At 37.7% G+C, this 21,346-nt stretch overlaps 1 protein-coding gene across 3 annotated transcripts in view; it reads right to left on the bottom strand.

Annotated features, from left to right (window-relative positions):
• Positions 1 to 2,637: 2,637 nt before the first annotated feature.
• The window catches only part of JAG2 (jagged canonical Notch ligand 2), a 76,821-nt gene continuing 58,112 nt past the window's right edge, over positions 2,638 to 21,346 (bottom strand). For all 3 annotated transcript variants that reach the window (XM_063440171.1, XM_063440173.1, XM_063440172.1), the window contains 15 exons: positions 20,686 to 20,859; positions 13,897 to 14,047; positions 13,453 to 13,617; positions 13,183 to 13,296; positions 12,942 to 13,055; positions 12,730 to 12,843; positions 11,598 to 11,714; positions 10,313 to 10,340; positions 10,002 to 10,087; positions 8,208 to 8,321; positions 7,838 to 7,953; positions 6,710 to 6,952; positions 5,342 to 5,473; positions 4,649 to 4,805; positions 2,638 to 3,410 (listed from right to left, as the gene is read on the bottom strand). In XM_063440171.1, coding sequence (XP_063296241.1) covers positions 2,980 to 3,410; positions 4,649 to 4,805; positions 5,342 to 5,473; positions 6,710 to 6,952; positions 7,838 to 7,953; positions 8,208 to 8,321; positions 10,002 to 10,087; positions 10,313 to 10,340; positions 11,598 to 11,714; positions 12,730 to 12,843; positions 12,942 to 13,055; positions 13,183 to 13,296; positions 13,453 to 13,617; positions 13,897 to 14,047; positions 20,686 to 20,859 — 2,256 coding nt within the window. In that variant the 3' untranslated portion in view covers positions 2,638 to 2,979. The remainder of the gene's footprint in view (positions 3,411 to 4,648; positions 4,806 to 5,341; positions 5,474 to 6,709; positions 6,953 to 7,837; positions 7,954 to 8,207; positions 8,322 to 10,001; positions 10,088 to 10,312; positions 10,341 to 11,597; positions 11,715 to 12,729; positions 12,844 to 12,941; positions 13,056 to 13,182; positions 13,297 to 13,452; positions 13,618 to 13,896; positions 14,048 to 20,685; positions 20,860 to 21,346) is intronic.

The following is a 21,346-nucleotide window of genomic DNA, read 5'->3' as shown; positions in this document are numbered from 1 at the left end:
AAAACAGTCCCTAGGCTAATGAAAACAATGTCTTAGAACGTCTTGAAATGTTTTGTGAATTGTGGACTATCATCAAGGGGTTTACATTTATATAAAGAGCTCTCATTTAATGCCTTGTGTCTGTAATCTATTTATACGCAAACAAGAAAAAGTGACAGCCCCCTACATAGGGAATACGATCCACTAAATTGATCCCAACAGAATCCTAGCGATCATGATATAAATAGATACACATGGGAATTGATCATTTTCAAACAAAAATAGCTGAATTGCAAATCTTCTCCAGCCCCGATATTCGCCATCAGCTGACTAACAGTTCCTTTGTCCATTCTACACGATTGCTCGTTTAGGAAATGACTCCTATAGAAAAGCACAAGAAACCAATAGGTTTCTATGAACCTTAAAAAGACACTATAGACACAAGAATAACTACAGCTTATTGTAGTTGGTATCCCGTCAGTGCAGGGTTTTTGCTGTAAACACCGCCTTTGTAGAGAAAAGGCAGTGTTTACCTCTAGCGTCCACTTCTCAGGGCCACTAGAGATGCTTCCTGGGTGAGTGGTGCACACTGCAGCACAGACGTTCAATGAATCTCTGAAGAGATGCAGATTGGCCAGGCTGGTATTGGGGCCACCACCCCTTTGACAATCTAGCGAATACAATGCCTTTCCTATGGGATTGGCTGAGATAATTAATTCTGATGTCAGCCAAGGAGGCAGATTGGGGCGGGACCATCTTTGGCAGACCTGCACAGCGCTGGAACTAAGGCAAGTTTGATACCTTTTAAGGAGGGTGGCAAGTCACTTAAAATGGCATTTTTAACAGTCAGGAATACATGTTTGTGTTCCTGACCCTATAGGGTTCCTTTAAAAGTATATTCTATTCTTTCTATAGGTCAACCTCCCCCCCCCCCCCCCTTTTCATGGCAAACTTATTTGATAAATAAATGTGATGAACAAAATTGATATTTAAATTCTCAATTTTTCTTTTTTTTAAAGAGATGCAGGTAAACAAAAGTATAAATATACAGTGATATGGTTAGAAGCTTTCAGAACGCGTTAAATAAAGAGAGAGGGAGTTAACATTGTTATAAAATGCTTTAATAAATAGTTTTTTTTCTGAAACATTAAGAACATGTCAAACAAAATGCACTAAACAGAATATCCTGCCAAGCAATTCTTGCATTCATGTATAAAATAATTTCAAGCATTCATATGTTCATGTTCATTGGCCGAAGGTTATACTTTCATTTGTATTGTTAATTTAATTTCCCCACTGATATACTATGGGGTGTTAAATTTTTTGTGTTTTTTTTTTCCCCCTCGCACGTATGCTATGTGGGAAAAGAAATAGCTTGCCAACTGAAAGTATTAAAGCCTTTAAAAAAAAAAAAAAAAAAAATAATAATAAAAAAAATACTCAAGCCATAATTATGAATAACCATTTTCAGAGAGGTAATTCATACTTTAGTTGCAGAAATTTATTTTCTTAGTTGTCCAAAAAATAAAAGAAAAGAAATAATAAAAGCCACTAAACAGAGAAAAGGAGAGGAAAATATTGTTCCCTTCATTAGGCCTGTAGTTTAAGCAAAAATTAAATAAAAAAAAAAAAAAAAAAAAAAACACAACATGTAATTAACATGTTCACAAAAAAGGAAAAAAGATTTGCCTCCCTATGACGTTCGGCTTTTCACACACTGTGAATGTAACTACTTTTTGCTCTTATGAACCAGAACAAAAAGGAGCTGATAGACATCTCTATATACTATTTACATATAACTGTTCAATGTCACAATGCAAGTACAACTGACGAACAGACTAACATTGATTATATTAACATCCCTTACTAAATGTGGACATCAACAAATAGACTTTAAAAAAAAAAAAAAAAATACAAAAAACTATATATAGTTTGAGATTTTTTTCAGTCCTAAAACCTCTTTTCTGCAACATAAATTAAAAAGGAATGGCATATCAAGAACAAACAGTTTCAAATGGTGTACGTTTATAAATCAAATATACATAGCGATTCATTTAATATTTACATATTTACAAAATGTACGTTCACACTTAGAAAATAAACAATGTTTACTTTGAAGAGGCCCTTAAAGCTCTGCTTGTATATTAAAGCAGAAGGGTAAGTCTTTGACAGTTGCTATAGAAAAGTTTAATCTCAAGGCACTTGTCACATACATCAATACTGCAGTCCTAACATAAAAAAAAAAAAAAAACAACAACCCACAAACAATAAAAAGGCCACATTTTAAGCCACAGTTCAGAGATCTGGTTATACTTCGTCATTTTAAGATTTGTAAGGCAAATTTGCAAATACACGAATGAATGAATGAAAATGCAAGTGAAGGGCGATTTGCGTGCACATTATCTACCGAGATGCCAAATACATTTTTTGTTCAAATGGGCAAAAAGGAGGAGTGTTTGTCACAGGGGGGAGGGGAGAAATAAAAATTAAATATTTTCCTCAACCAGGACACTTTAGACACACTACTTAAATTATAAGCCGATTGTAAAAATGAAAATACATTTATGTAAACAAATGTACAGTCTTATGCATTAAACTTTACATTATATAATGAAAATACAGATCAACCTATTATGTCCTCTTGGCTTTTTCTTTTTTTTTTTTTAAAAAAGGAGAGAGAGAGTTTTTTTCTAAGCAAACTATAAAAATAGCAACTATCAAAGACGTTTGTCGTTCACAAATAATTTATAGAAAGACTATGCAAACAAATAGAAAATTATAACATTTCTTACACAATATAAAGACATTAACAGACTCCAGATTTTTAGTCCTAAACCATTCTGCTGCTGGAAGGGGGTCTTGCTAGCTTCTCTACGCAACCACCACCATCGGACCCTCCACCGGCAGAAGGGCGAATGCATCAGAGATGAATTCTGTCTCTCTCTCGATTCTCACAGGCACAATGTCCTCTCTCTGCACAGAGATTAGGGTGCGCTTCCTTCAGTGGGATGTATTCACATTTTTAACACATCTGTTATCCACTTTGTCATGACTTGTCCGATGTGGTTTCTTTACAGGGGAACATTTTGAGTAGTCAACATCCCCTTTCATTGTGAAAGTTTTTGAGCATGATTGGGAGGTGTATTTGTCTTCCAGCACCTCGCCCTCCAGTTCATCCTCTTTCTCCTCCTCTTCACTAGAAGTTCTTTTACTGTAAAGAAAACTTTTACATTCATACTGAATGTCTCTGTTATTGTTTGGAACTTCAAAGTTCCTGATGGGATTTAAAGGCTCCCGTTGGTTATTGGCTTCTACTTCTTGAGCTCTTCTTTCTCTCTCTTTTCTCCTTTTCCTCATCCACCAAACACAGATGATGATACAGGTAATCCACACGATACTAAACACTGCACAGAGAACTGGAACAAGATATTCTGTAAAATAAAGAAATAAAATATTATTATTATATATACACAAATGTACATCCTGGAAACAGAAAGCTTAATGAATTAAATGGACTTTACCCTTTCTTTGTTTTGTAGATGGCAGAGTCATTATCTATACACATGCAAGAACTAAAAGATTTATTTAAATATACTGAGCTGGGTGTGCCTTAAAAATGAAGCCAGTGGCTATGTGCGTAGCTGCCCACCTTTAAATATTACGCAATGCATGGCACAGCTCTCCTCAATTCCTAAAAAATTAAACTTCAGGTTTTCTAGTGAGGAGGTGCTCCAGTCTGCAGCTACACTAGGTTAATTAACGGCTTGCCAGCACAAGGTATAGATCACAGTTTTCCATAAGAGTCTGTTAAAGGAACACTATTGCATTTCATTATTTTGTATACACATAACCTGCATCCTTCAGGAGAAATCACATTTTTCAGTGACCACACAAATTGTTGAAAAGAATTGAAAGCGCAGCGTGTTTGGTGCTGGTAAATCATGGTAGTGGGAACGTGTGGTTCCAAATGCAGAGAACCTAGTTTTCTTATACCGTGTCTCCTGCAGGAAGACTGGCATTTTAAATGAGAAGCCTCTCAGTACTACAGGGGTGGATGTAGTTGGTTCCTTTTATTATGTGTATGCGTACAGAGATTGCTCGGAGTGGAGTGATCAGTGTTTAATCCTGGCCTTGTATTAGAAGGTATGACTGGTGTCATGTGAAAAGCACGATGGGCTGAGTGTGACATGAGTTTTGCAAGCAGTGCACTGGAATAGTTAACGGTTTGGTTCCATTTAAACCCTGCATAAAAGAACTAAGTATCACTTACATCTGGAGAACACTTCTTCCACTTGACATGAGATGGGGCAAGGCATTTATGTAGAGTGACCTACAAGTCTCCTCTGTTAACACAATATTATTGCATGTCCTATTGTGTGGGTTCTGTGAGCAATTCAAGAAAGCAATGCAGCGATTCAGACTTTAAAGCCCAGCTCTTAAAAAGCAAACTTTCTCCAGATAAAACACAGGAAGATACACAATACTATTTATGCAGGGGTTATATATGGGCACCAAACTGAACTATTCCAGTGTGCTGCCTGTAACACACACTTAGTGGCTAGTGACCGTTTAAAGACATGGATATAGAAAGATAGAACAAATGCAGGTCAACATATATTACACAGACAGCAATAATAAAAATGTATATTAAATAAAAAAAACCAAATACCTGAATTGGAGCTTCCTACAACAAGAGTTTCAACCTTCATCTCTCTGATGGCCAACATGAGCGTGCTGTTCTGTCGTTTACTAATGGCATTTACAATGGTGTTGGCAGCATTTTGAATAAGACTATGATCTTGATTATCCGTTTGGGAGATAAATGCCTAAAAAAAATAATTAGGATGTATCAGTGTTATTTCATGTATTGCTTGCCTACGGTAATATTCAGTAGACTAAAGGCTTCAGCAGAAGGATATGACACTTGTACGAACATGTGAATTTAGTTTGCAGTATGTTCCCTGGAGTCTGTTTGTCAGTTACTAGTCTGAACGGCAGAGGATACATTAATTTGCGAAAGGGAGTTAGGATTTGGTTCTGCTCGACCCATGCTAAGTTTCACATTTAGAGACGGTCCCTCACGGAAACTAAAAATATAGATTTGTTAGAAAATCAACCGATCTGTCTAAAACATTTGGGGCAGGATGTAGAACTGCTGGCATTTCACCGCAGATACTCAGTGTTCCTATTCACCGAGCTTGCTTTACAAACCATTGTATTTTCATGGATGAGCTGTTTCTGTCATTTTCCTCTTTCCAGAAATGTCTGCAAACTAACTTCAGAGGGACCTTTACAAATGATATCCACTTAATGTTTGCTAGTTAATTTAAAGTACACCAAGAAGAAAAAAAAAGCCACTTACTATAGCAACATCAATTGCTTTTTCTGCTGAGTAAGAAGTGTCACACAAAACTACAAGCTGTCTCTCTCTGGATATGGTCTTGACTGATGGCAAATATCGAATTTCTGAGCAGATATTTTCAACTGTAGTTCCCTGAAAAATGGAAAATGCAAGTCAGCAAAAAAGTGGAATGATGCCAAGGGGTGTTCATTAAAACGGATCATATAACAGAACGTCCAAACTATTCCTTTTCTGTAATCACTCTTAGTTTGAGACATTGCTAGACTACGTGATACCGGTTTGCCCCTTATTAATGGGCACGCCATAGCGTGACAAAATCTCAAGGCAGATCTATCAAGGAAATCCATAATTTAATGTAACATACAATGCGTGTATAAAGCTCCAAGCTTCTCAGTCTGGTTATCTAACAAATCTATTTTACTGCACTGAGATGGGAAGTGAAAGGATCCACAAAAACACCAGGATATTAGAATTCAACAGGAATATATATATATTTATTTTATCCACTGCTTTGTATTATGTGCACCTATAACAGTAAAAGACAGAAAAGTTTCAGGTAAACCCCTACCCATTTTAACAACAAAAAGGGGCACTTAAAATTAGTATTAAAGGGACACTATAGTCACCAGAACAACTACAGCTTATTGAATTTGTTCTGGTGAGTAGAATCATTACCTTCAGGCTTTTTGCTGTAAACACGGTCTTTTCAGAGAAAATGCAGTGTTTACATTACAGCCTAGTGATAACTTCACTGGCCACTCCTCAGATGGCTGTTAGAGATCCTTCCTGGGTCATGGCTGCCTAAAATGCATCCAAACATTCAGTATCTCCTCCCTCTGCATGCAGACACTGAACTTTCCTCATAGAGATTCATTGATTCAATTCATCTCTATGAGGAGATGCTGATTGGCCAGGGCTGTGTTTGAATCAGGCTGGCTCTTCCCCTGATCTGCCTCCTCGTCAGTCTCAGCCAATCCTATGGGGAAGCACTGTGATTGGATCAGGCTACCACTTCTGATGTCAGCAGACTGCTTTTTGTTTTCTGAGGCAAACAGCATGCAGATCTACAGCTTCAGGCTTCAATACAGTAAAATTGCTATATTTTTGGAGGTATGAGGGGCCCAGGGGGGCTAGATGGTGGTTTTAACACTATAGGGTCAGGAATACATGTTTGTGTTCCTGACCCTATAGTGATCCTTTAAAAAAAAAAAAAGGTTCACTTTACTTCCCCCAAGCTATTTCCTTGAAGAAACACTTTTCAGTTGGTTATACAAACATCTGAAAAATGGAACACAGAACAAGGGAGCGAAGTAAAGTTACCATCTCTTCCAAAGAGCAGAATGTAAACAGAATCCAGTGAAGTCTTACCTGGGGAACCTTGTCATTATTGAAGATTAAGGTTAAGCGAGCGCAGTTGTTGTCCAGGTACCCAGAGTTTGGCAGGCATGAGAGCGCAGGTGGAGGTTTGTCAGGCGTACTGCACTCTCCCCACTCACTGCACGGCGGCTGAAAGCATTTAACTCCTGATAGAGTTGGTTCACATTCTTGACCGTGAGCACACTGACCGTCATGGCCGTTTCCGAGCAAACATGGCTTCTGGCCACACCAAGTCTGAAAGGAATTAGAAGGTTTAATTGTTAAACATGCAAATCATTTATTTAAATGTGGAAAACAAACAGCGCGCCGGTTGAAGTTTGTTACTGCATGTTTTCTCATTGAGTGAGCAACACACAACATACCATAAAGAGCAAGGGGAAAAAATAGACAAAGGTTGGAAAAATACTGCTAGAGCCTGGCTAAGCACTAATGGAGTTCACGTTTGTGCTGCCTTAAGCTACAATATGTAAATTAGAGACCTGTAAACTAAGGACCATTAGAAGCACCATAACCACTGCAGCCAATGTAGTAGTTAAGGTGCAAGGAGGGCCCTGACTTCTTTCCAGGGTATGTAGTCAAACCATTCACAGACGCGTTGCCCTAGCATTCAATGCACCATAACCACAGGCTGTACAGAATGGACTCTAGTTGCACATTTCCATAGTTTATTTAGGTAGCCAGGTTTGTGGAGTTATGAGAAATGTAATAACGGGCGATGTGTTGACATAATAAAGAGGCACCTGGCCTTACCCCATCTTTCATAGGATATAAAAAATTTACAATAGACGTGGGCTAGGATTTACAATGATGCAATGTCAGCTTGACTACTTCTCCAGTGATATTTCACATGTGGACATTGCTGAAACACACAGTCCTCAACAACTTTAGTAGCCAAGGCTAGCCATCATTTCATTTAGTAAGGGGACCCAAGGCTAGCCATCATTTCATTTAGTAAGGGGACCCTGCAATGATGAACCAGGAATTAAAATCCAAGGCTGGCTTTGTTTAATGTTCTGTGCTGATGGAAACCTTCACCATGTCTAGCTCACACAAACCGTATTCTTAGTTTTAAAAAAGCCTTTTTGAATGGAGCACATAAATACACGTAATATACCATACCTTGGTGCAATCTGCAAAACCATCCAAACAATTACAGCTATTACACTCTTCATCCCATTTGCTTCCATGTGGAAACAGCATTCCTTTCAGCCAGCAGGACCTTCCAAAGCCAATCACTGAAAGCAGAGGGGACAATGTAAGGGCAACGGATTCAGATCTACAGAAGTAACAAAGCATTCTCCATCTGCTAATCTAAAGAGAGGTGTGATTTAACAACCAGTGAGTTGCATATTGTCTACTCCTTATACCTAAAGGAATAGAGAGCAGTCAGCAGGAACACACTGGTTGCACCACTTCATGAACTTTGACCAAGAATTGCAATGTATGAATACTCCCCACATACAAAGTTCTGTTGATCTAGACAAATTACCTTCCTGACACCTTGGACCAGCTCTTCCTGAAGGACACGTACACCTATAGCCATTGATTTCATCAATACATGTTGCACCATATGCACAAGGGGAAGACTGACATTCATCGATGTCTAAACAAAAACAAATAAAATTAAATTTAGACTTTAATCTCCTTTGCTTTATTCTCAGCATTTAAACCTGGCAGCAGTTTCTCGACTTCAAACACATGGACAGATGTGTTGTTTCTAAACAGCCGTTTAAAAACTTTTAAACTATTACAATGCGTCTGCTGTGCCCTCATAAATTTAAAATAAAATACACATCTCACAAACGCATACGTACAGAGTTTAAGATAATAAACAGTTATCGGGGTGAGCACTGGCTATACATAAATGCAGTTCAGAGTTACCGTATTCTAATCCAGGATTACAAGATCCATTGGATTCATTCTAGATGAGGATGTTACGCTTACAGACATGGCTTTCAAAACCTACTGTCTTATTGTAGACCTTACACACATTAATATATTCAGAGAGTATTAGATCTGCTCAGATGTCGAAGACTAGTTAACTTATTAAAAATGGGTCTTAACGTGTGTCTGAATGAAAGAAGACGTCTTCAGTGAGACATGTATTGTAATATGAAGGTTATTTCACAAGTTGGAAGACCAGTATGGTGAGAACGATTACACAGCTAGTAATGGGAAATAGTGATCAAATTGTGGCGTGCAAACACTGAACGCAGTTTTTATTAATGGAAGGTCAGGGCAAGTTTCAGAAGCCATGATGTCACATATAAAGATTGATTCTATTGCAACATTCTAAATGTGGAACAGTCAGCAAAAGCATCACATTAGTTTTTATGGCATATTGTCCCATGATAGCGCTTTTTACATAACCCCAATATGGCCAGGTAGACAGATACTGCTTACATGGATTTACGGCTATTATAGCTAAAGGGTGAAAAATTACATTGAGTAAAAAAATGGAGGGACCAAGTGTCTGAGAAGTGTGCGAAGTGATGTGGGTGAGTTTTCAATCTGGAGTGTTCTAATCATAATACTTTTTTTTTTTTTTTAAAGTGCCCCTGTAGAAATTGCCCCCAAAAAAGAAAATGAGAAGAAAAAAAAATTAATAATAAACATATGCATTGCAAAATAGGACTAGCTGTATCCTCTGGGATCAATTATTAGGTACATCTCCTCATTAATGCAAATAAGCAGCCGGTCATGAGTCTTTAATTACAAAAAGACATCAAACATAGTGAAAAAATTTCAGTTGTTCAAAGCAAACATCAGAATGGGGAAAAAATGTGAACGAAAAATTTGGCCGTGAAAGGATGGTTAGTGCCAGCCCCGGGTCTGGGTATCACAAATTGCTGAACTCTTGGGATTTCCTTACACAATCTCTAGAGTTTACAGAGAATCGTGCAAAAAAAAAAAGATTCAAATCCTTGGAGAAGCGCGTCTCAGTCTCAGACACGTTGAATCCATGCTATAAAGAATTTTGTCTGTTCTGGGAGAAATAAATCAGTGTCCCTTCCTATTGTTAGGAGATGTACATGATTAAGTGCCACTGATCCTCACCTCTTTGCAATTAATATATATTTTTTTCACAATTCTTAAAATCTCTCATTATGGACTACAGGCCTGAGCGTCATGTTATCTATCCCTTAGCCCATGTGCGTTAATCTGTGGTTTAGCGATTTCATTAAGAGAGATCGTTCCGTTGTGGGCTGTATGAAGGACCTTAGAACAGGTAACGCCACAAACAAAATCCATCCTCCCACAAGAAATTTTGATAAGTACTCACTAATTCTGCAGTCAGGCCCAGCAAATCCCGGTGCACATTCACAGCGAAACCAATTCACTCCATCGACACAAATGCCACCATTGTAGCTGTTAAAACACAAAGATCATAGAGTTTAAATATAGCTGGAGCAGGAGAGGGAGACATTAACGTTCTTGCTGGACTCTACAGACTATTTTGGCAATACCCACACACAAGTCCAGTTTTACACACCGAGACACTGTAGATCACTAAACATGTAATACACATTTATACAAATACTCTAAGCCCCATAACCATAACCGTTTCCCCAAGATTGTTTTTAAAACACTTACCAAGGATAAGGATTGCAGTCATTTGTATCTATAAAATAAGCGAAAAAAAGAATTAGTGTATGAGAATATCAATACTTCATGCAAAACGTTAAATAGTATTAAATCCTTCCACCCAATAAAGTCTATAGAAACACTTATTTTTACAATTATTAGTTTATACGGTTCCTAATTTCGTATATTTCACTATTTTATGGCAAATTAAAAATGTAAGATTTGATAAGCTTTAGCAAGGTCCAGTGTATTTCAGGGGCCAATGGCTGGTATCTTTAACCATCTCAGGTTATCATATACCCAAACACGCCTGCTTTTACTGTATTATAACCCTAAAAAAGACTAAACCATGAAGTTAAATGATGCGATGACAGGACATTCTATCACACTCGCTCAAAACAGAACTGAGCAACGATCAGAGACATGGTCCCACACGTCTTTTCCTGGGGCAGCGCTAGAGGCAGCTTTATCAGGAGGAGTAATTATAAGTGCAGAATTGGTCACAGAATTAAGTTTATAATTCTGGAATGAGTCACAAAGCTAACAGCATGAACATTACTTGAACCCATGGGAAAAGATATGCGTTACAATAATGGTGCAGTGTTATGGGAACAGATTCAATGTCTTGAAACTACTAGATTTAGAGATTTCATTGTTCACAAAGGGGACAATCTGTGCACATGGAATCCCCAAAAATGACTAAAATGCATTCAAAGGGGAACCAGAAACAAAGATGGTAATATTGCAGGGTCTGCAATTTCCACTCACTCACTAACCACTGGTGAATGAACATTAGACCCTGGGAAGAAGAAATCACCCCTAATGTGTGCCATGGAACCTCCAGGTACGCTGTGGCTAGTAACTTTTAGGCCTGGCTAGTAGTTTAGAACTATTACATTTGGAGCCCTGATTATGTGGGAGATTATAACAGATTGTCTATTTGGAAGAAATATAAATAGATATATCTCTCTATCAGTGTGTTTAGACATTCACATTCATGCGTGATTTTTAATTGTACACATGGCGCGCACCGCCAGCACAGGAACAGTTAAAGAAAGAATACAAAGAAGAAGCTCCTGTTTGTGCAGCAAAGCCTTAGGCACACACAAACATCTATAAATGTAATTTAAATTCATTAAACACAGGCTTTTCTGTGCCCTTCAGCTACCTCCCATCCCTAATGAGTCAAATATGTTGGCAAATAAATTAAAGGATAGAACATGCTATGGGCCACACCCAATATCCTAAAGGAATAAAAAAAATATATATAGAAATAAAATGAGTGAAGGCTTACTCTGTGTGCAGGTCCGGCCCTCCCAACCTTCTTTACACATGCAGGAAAAGGAATCCGCAGTGCCTACACAAGTCCCGCCGTTCGCACAGGGGTTGGGAAGACAGCTGCTGTTTTTTGCTGTTCACAAGAAATCAAAATGGATTTTAAGTAAGGTTAGAAATGAGATTTAAAGTCAGGTAATATTTTCTATGAAAAATACTATAATTTGGCTCAAAATAAACAAAAACATTTTGTGCTGCCAAGGTTTGGCAAGAACCACAGAGGGAGAAAATATTTTATTTGTCATGCTAATAGTACAACTACCCAAACACCTGAAAACACATAAGGCAGCCAGAAGGGGGATGGGGTAGGACAGACGGATTCAGGGTTTTTTACCCAAGTGATTATTCGAAGTGAATACAAAGTGAATTTCAAATTTAAGGCCAGATTAGTCAAACTTGAAAGTTGACTTAAAGTTATTCCAGTTCGACTATTTTTCCCTTAAATTTGAAGAATCACTCAGAATTCCTGTGAATAACCTGGATTGCATTTAAAACTAGGGGCTCTTCTCTACACCCATGGCTTGCCCCATCGATCTAAGTCACATGGACATTGATAATTACACATTCTCAATTTAATCCAGCCTAAACGGCGCTGGAGTATTGAGGTCAAGTTAGCCAAACACTCTCAGTCAATGTGATTCCAGGTTGGATGGAATGGACACTCATCATCATGTTGAAGTGTTAATTCAGTATTATCAATGCAGTTGAGGTGGGGATGGTCCCAGTTTGCTGAGAAGACTTCCAATTTATTTCAAACTATTCCTTAAACATGTTTTATGTTAAATTGATGGCATTGCACTGAGCACGCTAGGCAAAATAGCCACGAGACTTGTGCAAAAACTAGTTTCAGATGGTTCGTCCAAATAAATTCCTTTTATCCAAAACAGGTCGATCATCAGGGATTTACCTGTGAAGTCTCATTCCGTGAATAAGACCCCACAGGTAAATCATGGGCGATCGATTAGTTTAAATGTGGATTTAAAAAAGTCTATTCGTAATTTCAGCAAGTGGCAGTGGCAGAGTACTATGTTAAGAATAGTAATTATTCTGCTGTAGAACAGCAAGCGGTTAGAATGAAAACATGGACTCACCAAGATTACACGTGGCACCTTCCCACCCAGATGGACAAAGACATTGGAACGTGTCCCCGGCATCTTGACACGTTCCTCCATTACTGCAGGTGTTCGAATCACACTGGTATTCACCTGTTCAGAATATAAGAACCATTAGGATTCCTAACAGATGCAATCAATATAGTATTTTAATTCTACCGTGGGAAACAAACACAACATGATCTGCTTACGTGAATGACAAGTTTTGCCTTTCCACCCATTTCGACATTCGCAGACGAAATCATTTACTAGATCGATGCACCTTCCATCATTCTGACATGGGTTAGGATTACAGTCATTGTAATCTAGAGAAAATATTAAGTATATTAACAAAGAAACAAAATCTAGGTAGAATGTCAAATATCTGCTTTGTTAATCTCCACCAGCCCTCCTCCATGGAACTTTAAAAATAGGATTTGTGATCCAACCTACTTATGTCACAGAGTTCTCCTCCAAAACCATTTGGACAAAAGCACTTGAAAGAATCAATTTCGTCGGTACACGTCCCGCCATTTTTACAAGGATTACCGAGACAGTCATTTATGTCTAGGAGAGAAGACAAAAATTTTTGATTTTTTTTTTTTTTAAATTAGTTTTTACCCAAAAGGAGACAATATGCAGCCATTTGTAAGGCAGAAACTGTTCCCAATTTTTTTTTGTTGGGGGTGCGTAATACAAGCATTTTAAAAGATCTTTACTTACTCTCATGGCAATATGCGCCAGTGAAACCTCTGTCGCAAGAACAGGTGAAATTCCCCCCTGGTAAACTAATGCACCGTCCGTGAGGCCCGCAAACATTAGAGGAGATGTAACGGATACCTTCCTGGGTGGCATTAGAAGAAATCGCTATTGTACAGCTGTCTATAACTAAAAATAAAAGAGGACACATTAGTGACACTGAGACGCTCACGATCAGCTGCATAAAGAGTTCACTGACAAAACTCAGGACTACGGGCTCCACATCAACCTGAAATAGCAACCAACTACAAGCACACGTAAGAGAGTGTCTGCACAGTAATGCAGGGCATAGTTTTTCCCAGTGTGTAGATTAAAGCTATGAATTCTTAGACACTGGACAAGGCGTCATATTAAAATAAAATCCAACAGATATAAACCATAAAACTTACACCTAATTAAGTATTTTACCTTTGCAAGAGCTGTCTTTACAATGATCCTTAAGATGTGAGCAGTTCTTCCCATCGTAGTCATCAGCGCATGCGCAGTAGTAATCGCCCCCAATATTATAACATTGGGCCTTGTTCTGACATGGGTTAGGATCACAAAAATCAATATCAACCTGTAGGAAAATGGAAGACAAAAACGAGAGCTTAACACAAACATGAATTATTTTTTTTATTTTCTATATGGGGTTTTTATATAGTACTTTAAATATTCTCAGCACCATCTAATAAATGGTTACTTTTTCACAACCCCACTGTACTCCTTTTATTGACTTTCGTCTGAAGTGACCCAGCAGCTCTGAGGATTGTAGTTTTTCTATTAAATTCTTGACTCTTAAATAAAACCTGTTCAAAAGCAGACTCGTGTGAACTAAATTCGCACCGACTAATCCGAAAATCCAATAAGAACACATAATACAGGTAAAAAGTAGGACATTTTCACTCTGGAAAATACACAGAATCTAGAAGCAGCGGCGTGTATGATGTGAACTGTACGTAGATAAAGCTATTGACAAACTTAAAATACATTGGTGTGCAGAAACTTTAATATAATCAATACGCAGCATGTCCAGGCTTCATCTACGTGCAAATACAGAGGCCGGGATAGGGCCAAGCATTAACACACCAAAATGTATTAAAGCATTGATGGGAGCATTTACATTTATTTATTTTAAGAGTTTTGTCGTCTTGTACTGTACCGTTGGTCTTAAAATTAAACAGCACTTGTAACAAATATATTAAACTTCTATAAACATGTGTTTTTATTCTAATTGCACAAAAAAAAAAAAAAAAAAAAAGCATAATCTCCTAAACAAAACACAGATAAAACACTACAAATGAATCACAGTTGGTCTATGATTATATGGAAGTCCTACAGCTCTGCACACTGCGAAGTTCAAACATCTGAGGCATATTTGGTTGCTGACAGCAAAGTCACTACATATTGACTGCATAGGTTTCTATTAAAAAAAACAAAACAAAAAAAAAACGAGCATTTTCCAAAAATCTAACAGTAGTTTTTAAATCAAAATAAGAGGAAAAAAAAAAACCCACTAACAATCTGAAAATGCCATACATTTGCTTTACATTATTTATGCAATTTTACACTTTAAATTCAGCATTTCTTTGCAATTTACAAATGTTGCAGCCTCAGGTTGAATGTCTGTCTGCAGCCATTAGGACAAAAATGCCCAACTTAAACAAATGTTAGACCCATGTAAACTTGTATGCAGTGATATCCTTTTATGGCAGTCAATCTTAATAGATGGGCTTCAACTTGTCTTCCTTGCATTTATTGAAACCAGACACAACCAAGTCATAAACTTTGATACATCTCCCCCAACAAAATAAATAAATATAAAAATCTAAAAAAATTATTTTTTTTAACATAAAAAAAAAAAAAAAAACACAAAACACATAAGAAAAACAGCAAAGCCGTGTGGGACTTAATCAAGTTTTAATTCTACGAGTTATTAGTTCGCATAACGCCTTTACACATTGTAGGTGCATTCTAACTGAACAGAAGACCAGGGCCATAGGCCTATATTCAATATATTTTAAGCTTTCCAAATTATTAAACATTGTGAAATGTTTTACATTTTGGAATATTTTGATACATTTTTATTTTATTTTATTTTATTAATTTAGGACTTTTCAAAAGAAAGTTTTTTTTAGAAGTTTATCCACAAATATTAAATAATTTGTAAAGCTGAAACCGATACACCATTAAAGTGAGGCCATAGTTTGGCAAAGCCAAGTAGGATTATGCAAATTCCACAATAACCAAACTAATAAAAATAAATAAAATACCCAGTAGAGGCAGATGGCTGATAATTTAATTTTATGAGCTGTGCAATATCAGTCTTTCCCTTATACAAATAAAACCTTTTCTTCCAGGACGGACACACACACACAAAACGTCTGTCGTGGTCAGGGTGACTGCTACCAAATCAATTTTAAAAAGATTAAAATGCAAACGTGTTGGCAAGACACGGCTACCAATCAGCTGGTTGCTAGAACATCAAAAGAATTCAAAATTGAGCAGCTCAAATACACCGTTAAGGGCTCTGTTTGGCACCTCTCTGATGTAAAACAGCCCAACTGCCAACACTGTTAATAATAAACTGGAGTCTTCTAAAAACAAGTTTTGGCAGTCCACCTGCACGGATGTCCTCTACTGTGCGGAAATTTAACCTGGCCCTTAAGAAGCTACAATAGTATGGCTGAAATATTCATTGTAAAAAGGGACACAAAACTGGACTGTGTACCATTAGATGCCATGACACACAGGGAACAAAAAAACTCTTTAACAAAATAAATTTAGCTGCCAGACGAGCCATGGCAAAGACATGGTTGCACACCGACCTACCCCCAATGGACAGAGTGATTAGTAACATAAAAGAAGCCCACCTCATGGACAAACTCACAGCTCAACTCAGAGACACCTATCCCTTATTTCTCAAAACCTGGGAACCCTGGGAAGACTACTCTAACCACTAAACGACAAACTTACACACACATAAACTGAGGAGCTTTACATGCATACAGAGACAGATAGCAGTAACTCCAACTGCCAACAGCAGACCCACCCCTCCTCCTCCTATCGTACCTCCCCCCACCCCTCCCCTCTCACCCCCCTATATTTCTCTTCATGTAATAAAAATAAAATTTGTGCCTCAACTTCAGCACCTTCGACCGAGGCATAGGTACAGAACGCCAAAATACGGATAAGCAGCAACCCTAAGTCACCATACTACGATACTATAACTATGTACTAGCGACAGCACTACCAAAGCTAACCTGAAGAACCGAATGTACATATCTTGTAATGTAACTCTAACAGTTATCTATGAATATCCATCTTGATATCGGTGTATAACCATCTTGATATGCCTCCCTGTATGCTTGACGTGATCAGTACAATGCTTTCTTCTGTACCAAATATGTGCATGACTTGACAAATAAAGAATTGAAAAAAAACTGGACTGTGTGTAATATATATATATATTTTTTTTTTTTTAATAACCTCCCCCCAGCGCCCCCCGCCCGCGAGTTCCTGTGTTTGTTGTAATACTTAGAATATACAAAGATCTATCTCCAGTCTTGAAACTGGTTGAATCCTATTCAATCCCGACAACGTTTTGCACTCTTGATCCAACATAGGACAAAGGGTCAGAGGGCTGGGTGTAAACTTGCGCACAGCAAGTAAAGACATTTGGAACTATATAAAATAAACAGAGCGTGAATCCTGTCCAGGCAGTAAAGCACATCACTCATTTTTTACATTATAATTATGTACATTCCTGTAATTAGAAAAATGACATCATGCAGCCAAGAAATGTCAAAACACAGAGCAAAAATAATTTAAACGACACCAATTTTCGTGTTTTTTCGTGTTGAGAGTCCTTTATTCCCAAAGATACTAGCTTTGTTTGCAATGATATCCTGTACGTGTAAATCTTTGTGAAACAAGGAAACGACAAGAGCTTCCTTGTCCCCTGTCTGACATAAGTTTCCTTTTGGTGTGGCTACCTCACACTATTTGGTGGTCGTGTAAACAACTCAAATATCACGCATCCCTGGAACGCCAAATGAAAAGATCGAAAATAAATAAAAGCTTATCTATTTGACAAAGCATTTTACAAACTGTTAAATGGCTCAAAGCATTGTTCCGCAACCTTCCACCCCCCAAAAAACCTTAATAAATCCAAAACTGGGACTTTTGTGACCCATTCCTTTGTTTCATTATTTAAACAGGTGAATATATTTAAATAAGCTCCTGTTTTGGGGATAAGTACATTTCAAGATGGCTGCCAGAGTGTTAAAGTCTTAACCCTCACTAATTATTCTTTAGCCCAGAACAGCCTTAAGGGTAAATACATGCTGCTTTGCAACGCTAGAGGCTAGAGGATGTGAGCACCTCTGACAGTGACAGACCAGCTTTAAAAATATTGTGGCCCAACCCGGATAAATACAGTAACTAATCAATGAACACGTTAGTTGAGCAGGTTTTCCCTTTAAGAGCTCGGCACGTTGATGTCAATGTTTTTAGGATTTCCGACTGTGGCAGGTTATTCAATCTACCATCAATCATAAAGCAACTACACCCATTACTTAATTGTATATGTAACAATGTATTTTATACAAAACAAGAAAACTATGTATCCTTCCAGGTCAAATATTTTATACAAAATAAATAAATACACAGAGACTCCCACAAGAGTAACTCACATATAACAATGACCAGCATGTAGACTACCACCATTAGATCATCCTAATGCACCAGTTTAAGCTGCAAATCAATAATAACTAAACCTTTTTTAAAAAAATGACAGCACCATGTCCCAGACCACGTGCACTTAGGAACTCAATAGTGTTCTATAGGTATCAAAAATAAGAAAATGTAAGCGCTCACTTGGAGAACCCAGAGGGAAAAAAACAAAAGAAAAAAAAAAAACAAAGACATAAACTTGGCCTGCACATACATTGTTACTGATGAGCTCTGCCTCCATAAAGATACTTTTTGTAAGTTTTTTTTTTTTTGGGGGGGGGGGGGGGGGGGAGGGCGGTGTGTCTTTATGCATTCAAGTGTAAAGCTTTTTTGAGAGATATATATATATTAAAAAGGTGCAGAACAATGTTTAACAGGGAGCTAGAGTTGAGGCACACTCTGGATAGAGATAAATGCAATGCTGTGCATTTCTGAATTTATTTAATTTATACACCTCAAAACTCTTCTTAAATATAGGGACGGAATAACATCAGGAATCCAATGAAGTGCCCTTTACTTTTCAACCATCAAGATTAACTTTCGGTTTTTGCCATCGATCAAAGAAGGACAACATGAAGTGATTTCCAATCGTACCAAAAAAATTGGGGTGGGGGGGGGGGAATTTCTGAACTCCAAAGTAATAATCAGATTTCACCATGTCAGAATCCACACATTCGCTGTTATAGTTTATCATATCATGCTTTGCCAAAAAAGCAACCAGACCGTTTTTGTAAAGATATTTGCTGAATCTGATAAAGGAACCTCTCAAGGCAGAGCATTTTTCGTATTGTAAGGAACCCTTATCTCTCCTTCCTTCAAGCCTCATTGAATGTTCTCTTCATTTTAGCCGGAGAGCAGTTTATAGCCATTTGTATAAATGTATAGTCACTCGGAAACATTGTCCAAAGTACAAAACACTGGCAACTTTTCTAGCCTTTTCATTACTGTGATCTTTCATTCCACTTACTTAAGGACAACTGTCAACTCCATGCCCAAAACTGTGATGGTTGGCTAAACGTTTTGCATAGTGCTTTTTATAGTGATACGATATACACCGGACAGCGTAATTGGGAAACGCTCTACAAAATATCAAGAAGGGCTCATAGTGTCTATGGAAGTACTGGACTCCTAATCAAGACATATTTTGTATGCAAGTAAATCGAAATGGGATTATACTCTTATTTTATATTTAAGTGTGCATATTATCTCGATATAAAAATATATTTCATAGACAACTGTGGCTTTGCGAGTCTCCGTTGGATAAATAAAAAAGGAATAATAGTCCAGCATTCACATGGGAAAAACTCCTAGCGTTAAAAATAAAAATAATAATTTAAAAAAATCTCCCCCTAAATTTTTTTTATTAAACGTAATGTTATAGAGTAACAAATATTTAGTGTACAGCAAGAAGCTTAGCAACAGCTCTGTCTGTCTTAAAGAATTCTAGAATGGAATTTATCATTTGTAGAAGCATGTATACTTTCTGATTGAAGTTAAAGAAACATGTTGCTCTGGGTTAGGGGAGAAAAATTAAATTGACTGCAGTGTCAGACGACTCAAGGACAGGATCAGCTAAGATTTAATTTCAATGAAGCATGTTAAGACTGAAGTCTAACAAAGGTGGTGAGAAAAGCTGTATTTTCCTTAGATGTCTCCTATCAGTTGCACTCATTTGTTTCCTTTTGTAGCAAAGTTTCCCGTCCCAGTTCAAGTTTAATGGTTAGTTGTAAGGATATAGACAAAGTGGTCTAAACTTCCTTCAATTCATATGGATTTTCGGCAAACTCCTTGATCTTCGACAACAAAATAAAATACTTTAAAGCGGTAGAGGAGCTGCTACAGACAAAGTGACAATGAATTACATATCCCCCCCCCTTGTTATGAATCTCTGAAGGGGTGTTCACATCTCAAGATCTCCGAGGGTGGTAGATTATTCAAAATTAATCAATCGCGGTCATGATCTGAAATGATAACCATAACTCCAGTTCAGGTGCATGGCATCAAGTGACATAACTTTAAAATACTTTTTCTAAGACTGGAAAACTGGACACAGAGATGTCCAAAACGATCAATAAAAATGCCCTCTGTATTCACATCAAAAAGTGTGATCTAATAAACACTGTTTGGCTGGGATCCTACTGATGGAACAGGAACGGACTTTGGAATGTCTCTTGTTTTCATTGTGCTATGGTCAGGTCCCAATATCAAATGAAAGATGAAGAAATGATACAGGTCCTCACAACACTACAGTTAATGTTTGAATTAGCAAGTTATGTCTTTGGAATATTCCAATATAGACCAGCAAACAAGCAATGCTGGTAAAACCCATTCAATCTTCTGCAGCGATATGGCCACTTCTAACAGATCACAGAGGGGATTAAAACCAAGACCCCCAAAGCACAGATCCTACAAACACACAAACAAAACCAGACTTTACACAAGATACACATGACTGGAAGCAAGATCTGCAGAGGCAGCACTCACCTCACACGTGGCCCCGGCATATCCAGAGGGACAACTGCAATGGAACCTATTGATTTCGTCAATGCAGACCCCTCCGTTTAGACAGGGATTGCTGGAACACTCGTTCACTTCTCTCTCACAGTTCTTGCCAACAAAACCACGAGGGCAGAAGCAGCGATATCCATTCTGTTTTACCTAAGGGAGGCAGATTTTTATAAAGCTTTACATTTACAAGATTGGACAAGTCCTTTTCATGCATACACTCCATCACGGCTTTATTAGTTCCAGCTATACAGCATCAGCTAGAACCCACTCCCCCGTTTAACTCCAGAACATCCTTTTAAAAATGTAAGATGTGATCTGGGGACAGTGGAGCTTTTTAAAATATATGGCAGTCATTCATGTCTATATGAAATGTCCCAGGTTCAAAAAGCATGATTTTTTTTTTTTTTAAATAGGTCAGCATCCATATAGGAGTGCATTGAGCATAATGCAATGCTTTGGTAAGCCATAACCTTTAACCCCTTAAGGACCAAACTTCTGGAATAAAAGGGAATCATGACGTGTCACACACGTCATGTGTCCTTAAGGGGTTAAACTATGCCCATCTCGTATTAAGGGACATTAGGTCTGCTACACAAAAAAAAAAAGTTTACATTGTGCATGTCAATTAAAAGTGAAT

The sequence above is a fragment of the Pelobates fuscus genome, chromosome 13 (genome assembly GCF_036172605.1).
Source record: "Pelobates fuscus isolate aPelFus1 chromosome 13, aPelFus1.pri, whole genome shotgun sequence".
Taxonomy (NCBI): domain Eukaryota; kingdom Metazoa; phylum Chordata; class Amphibia; order Anura; family Pelobatidae; genus Pelobates; species Pelobates fuscus.
Note: the sequence above shows the minus strand (reverse complement) of the source record. Positions and strands in the feature narration are given on the sequence as shown.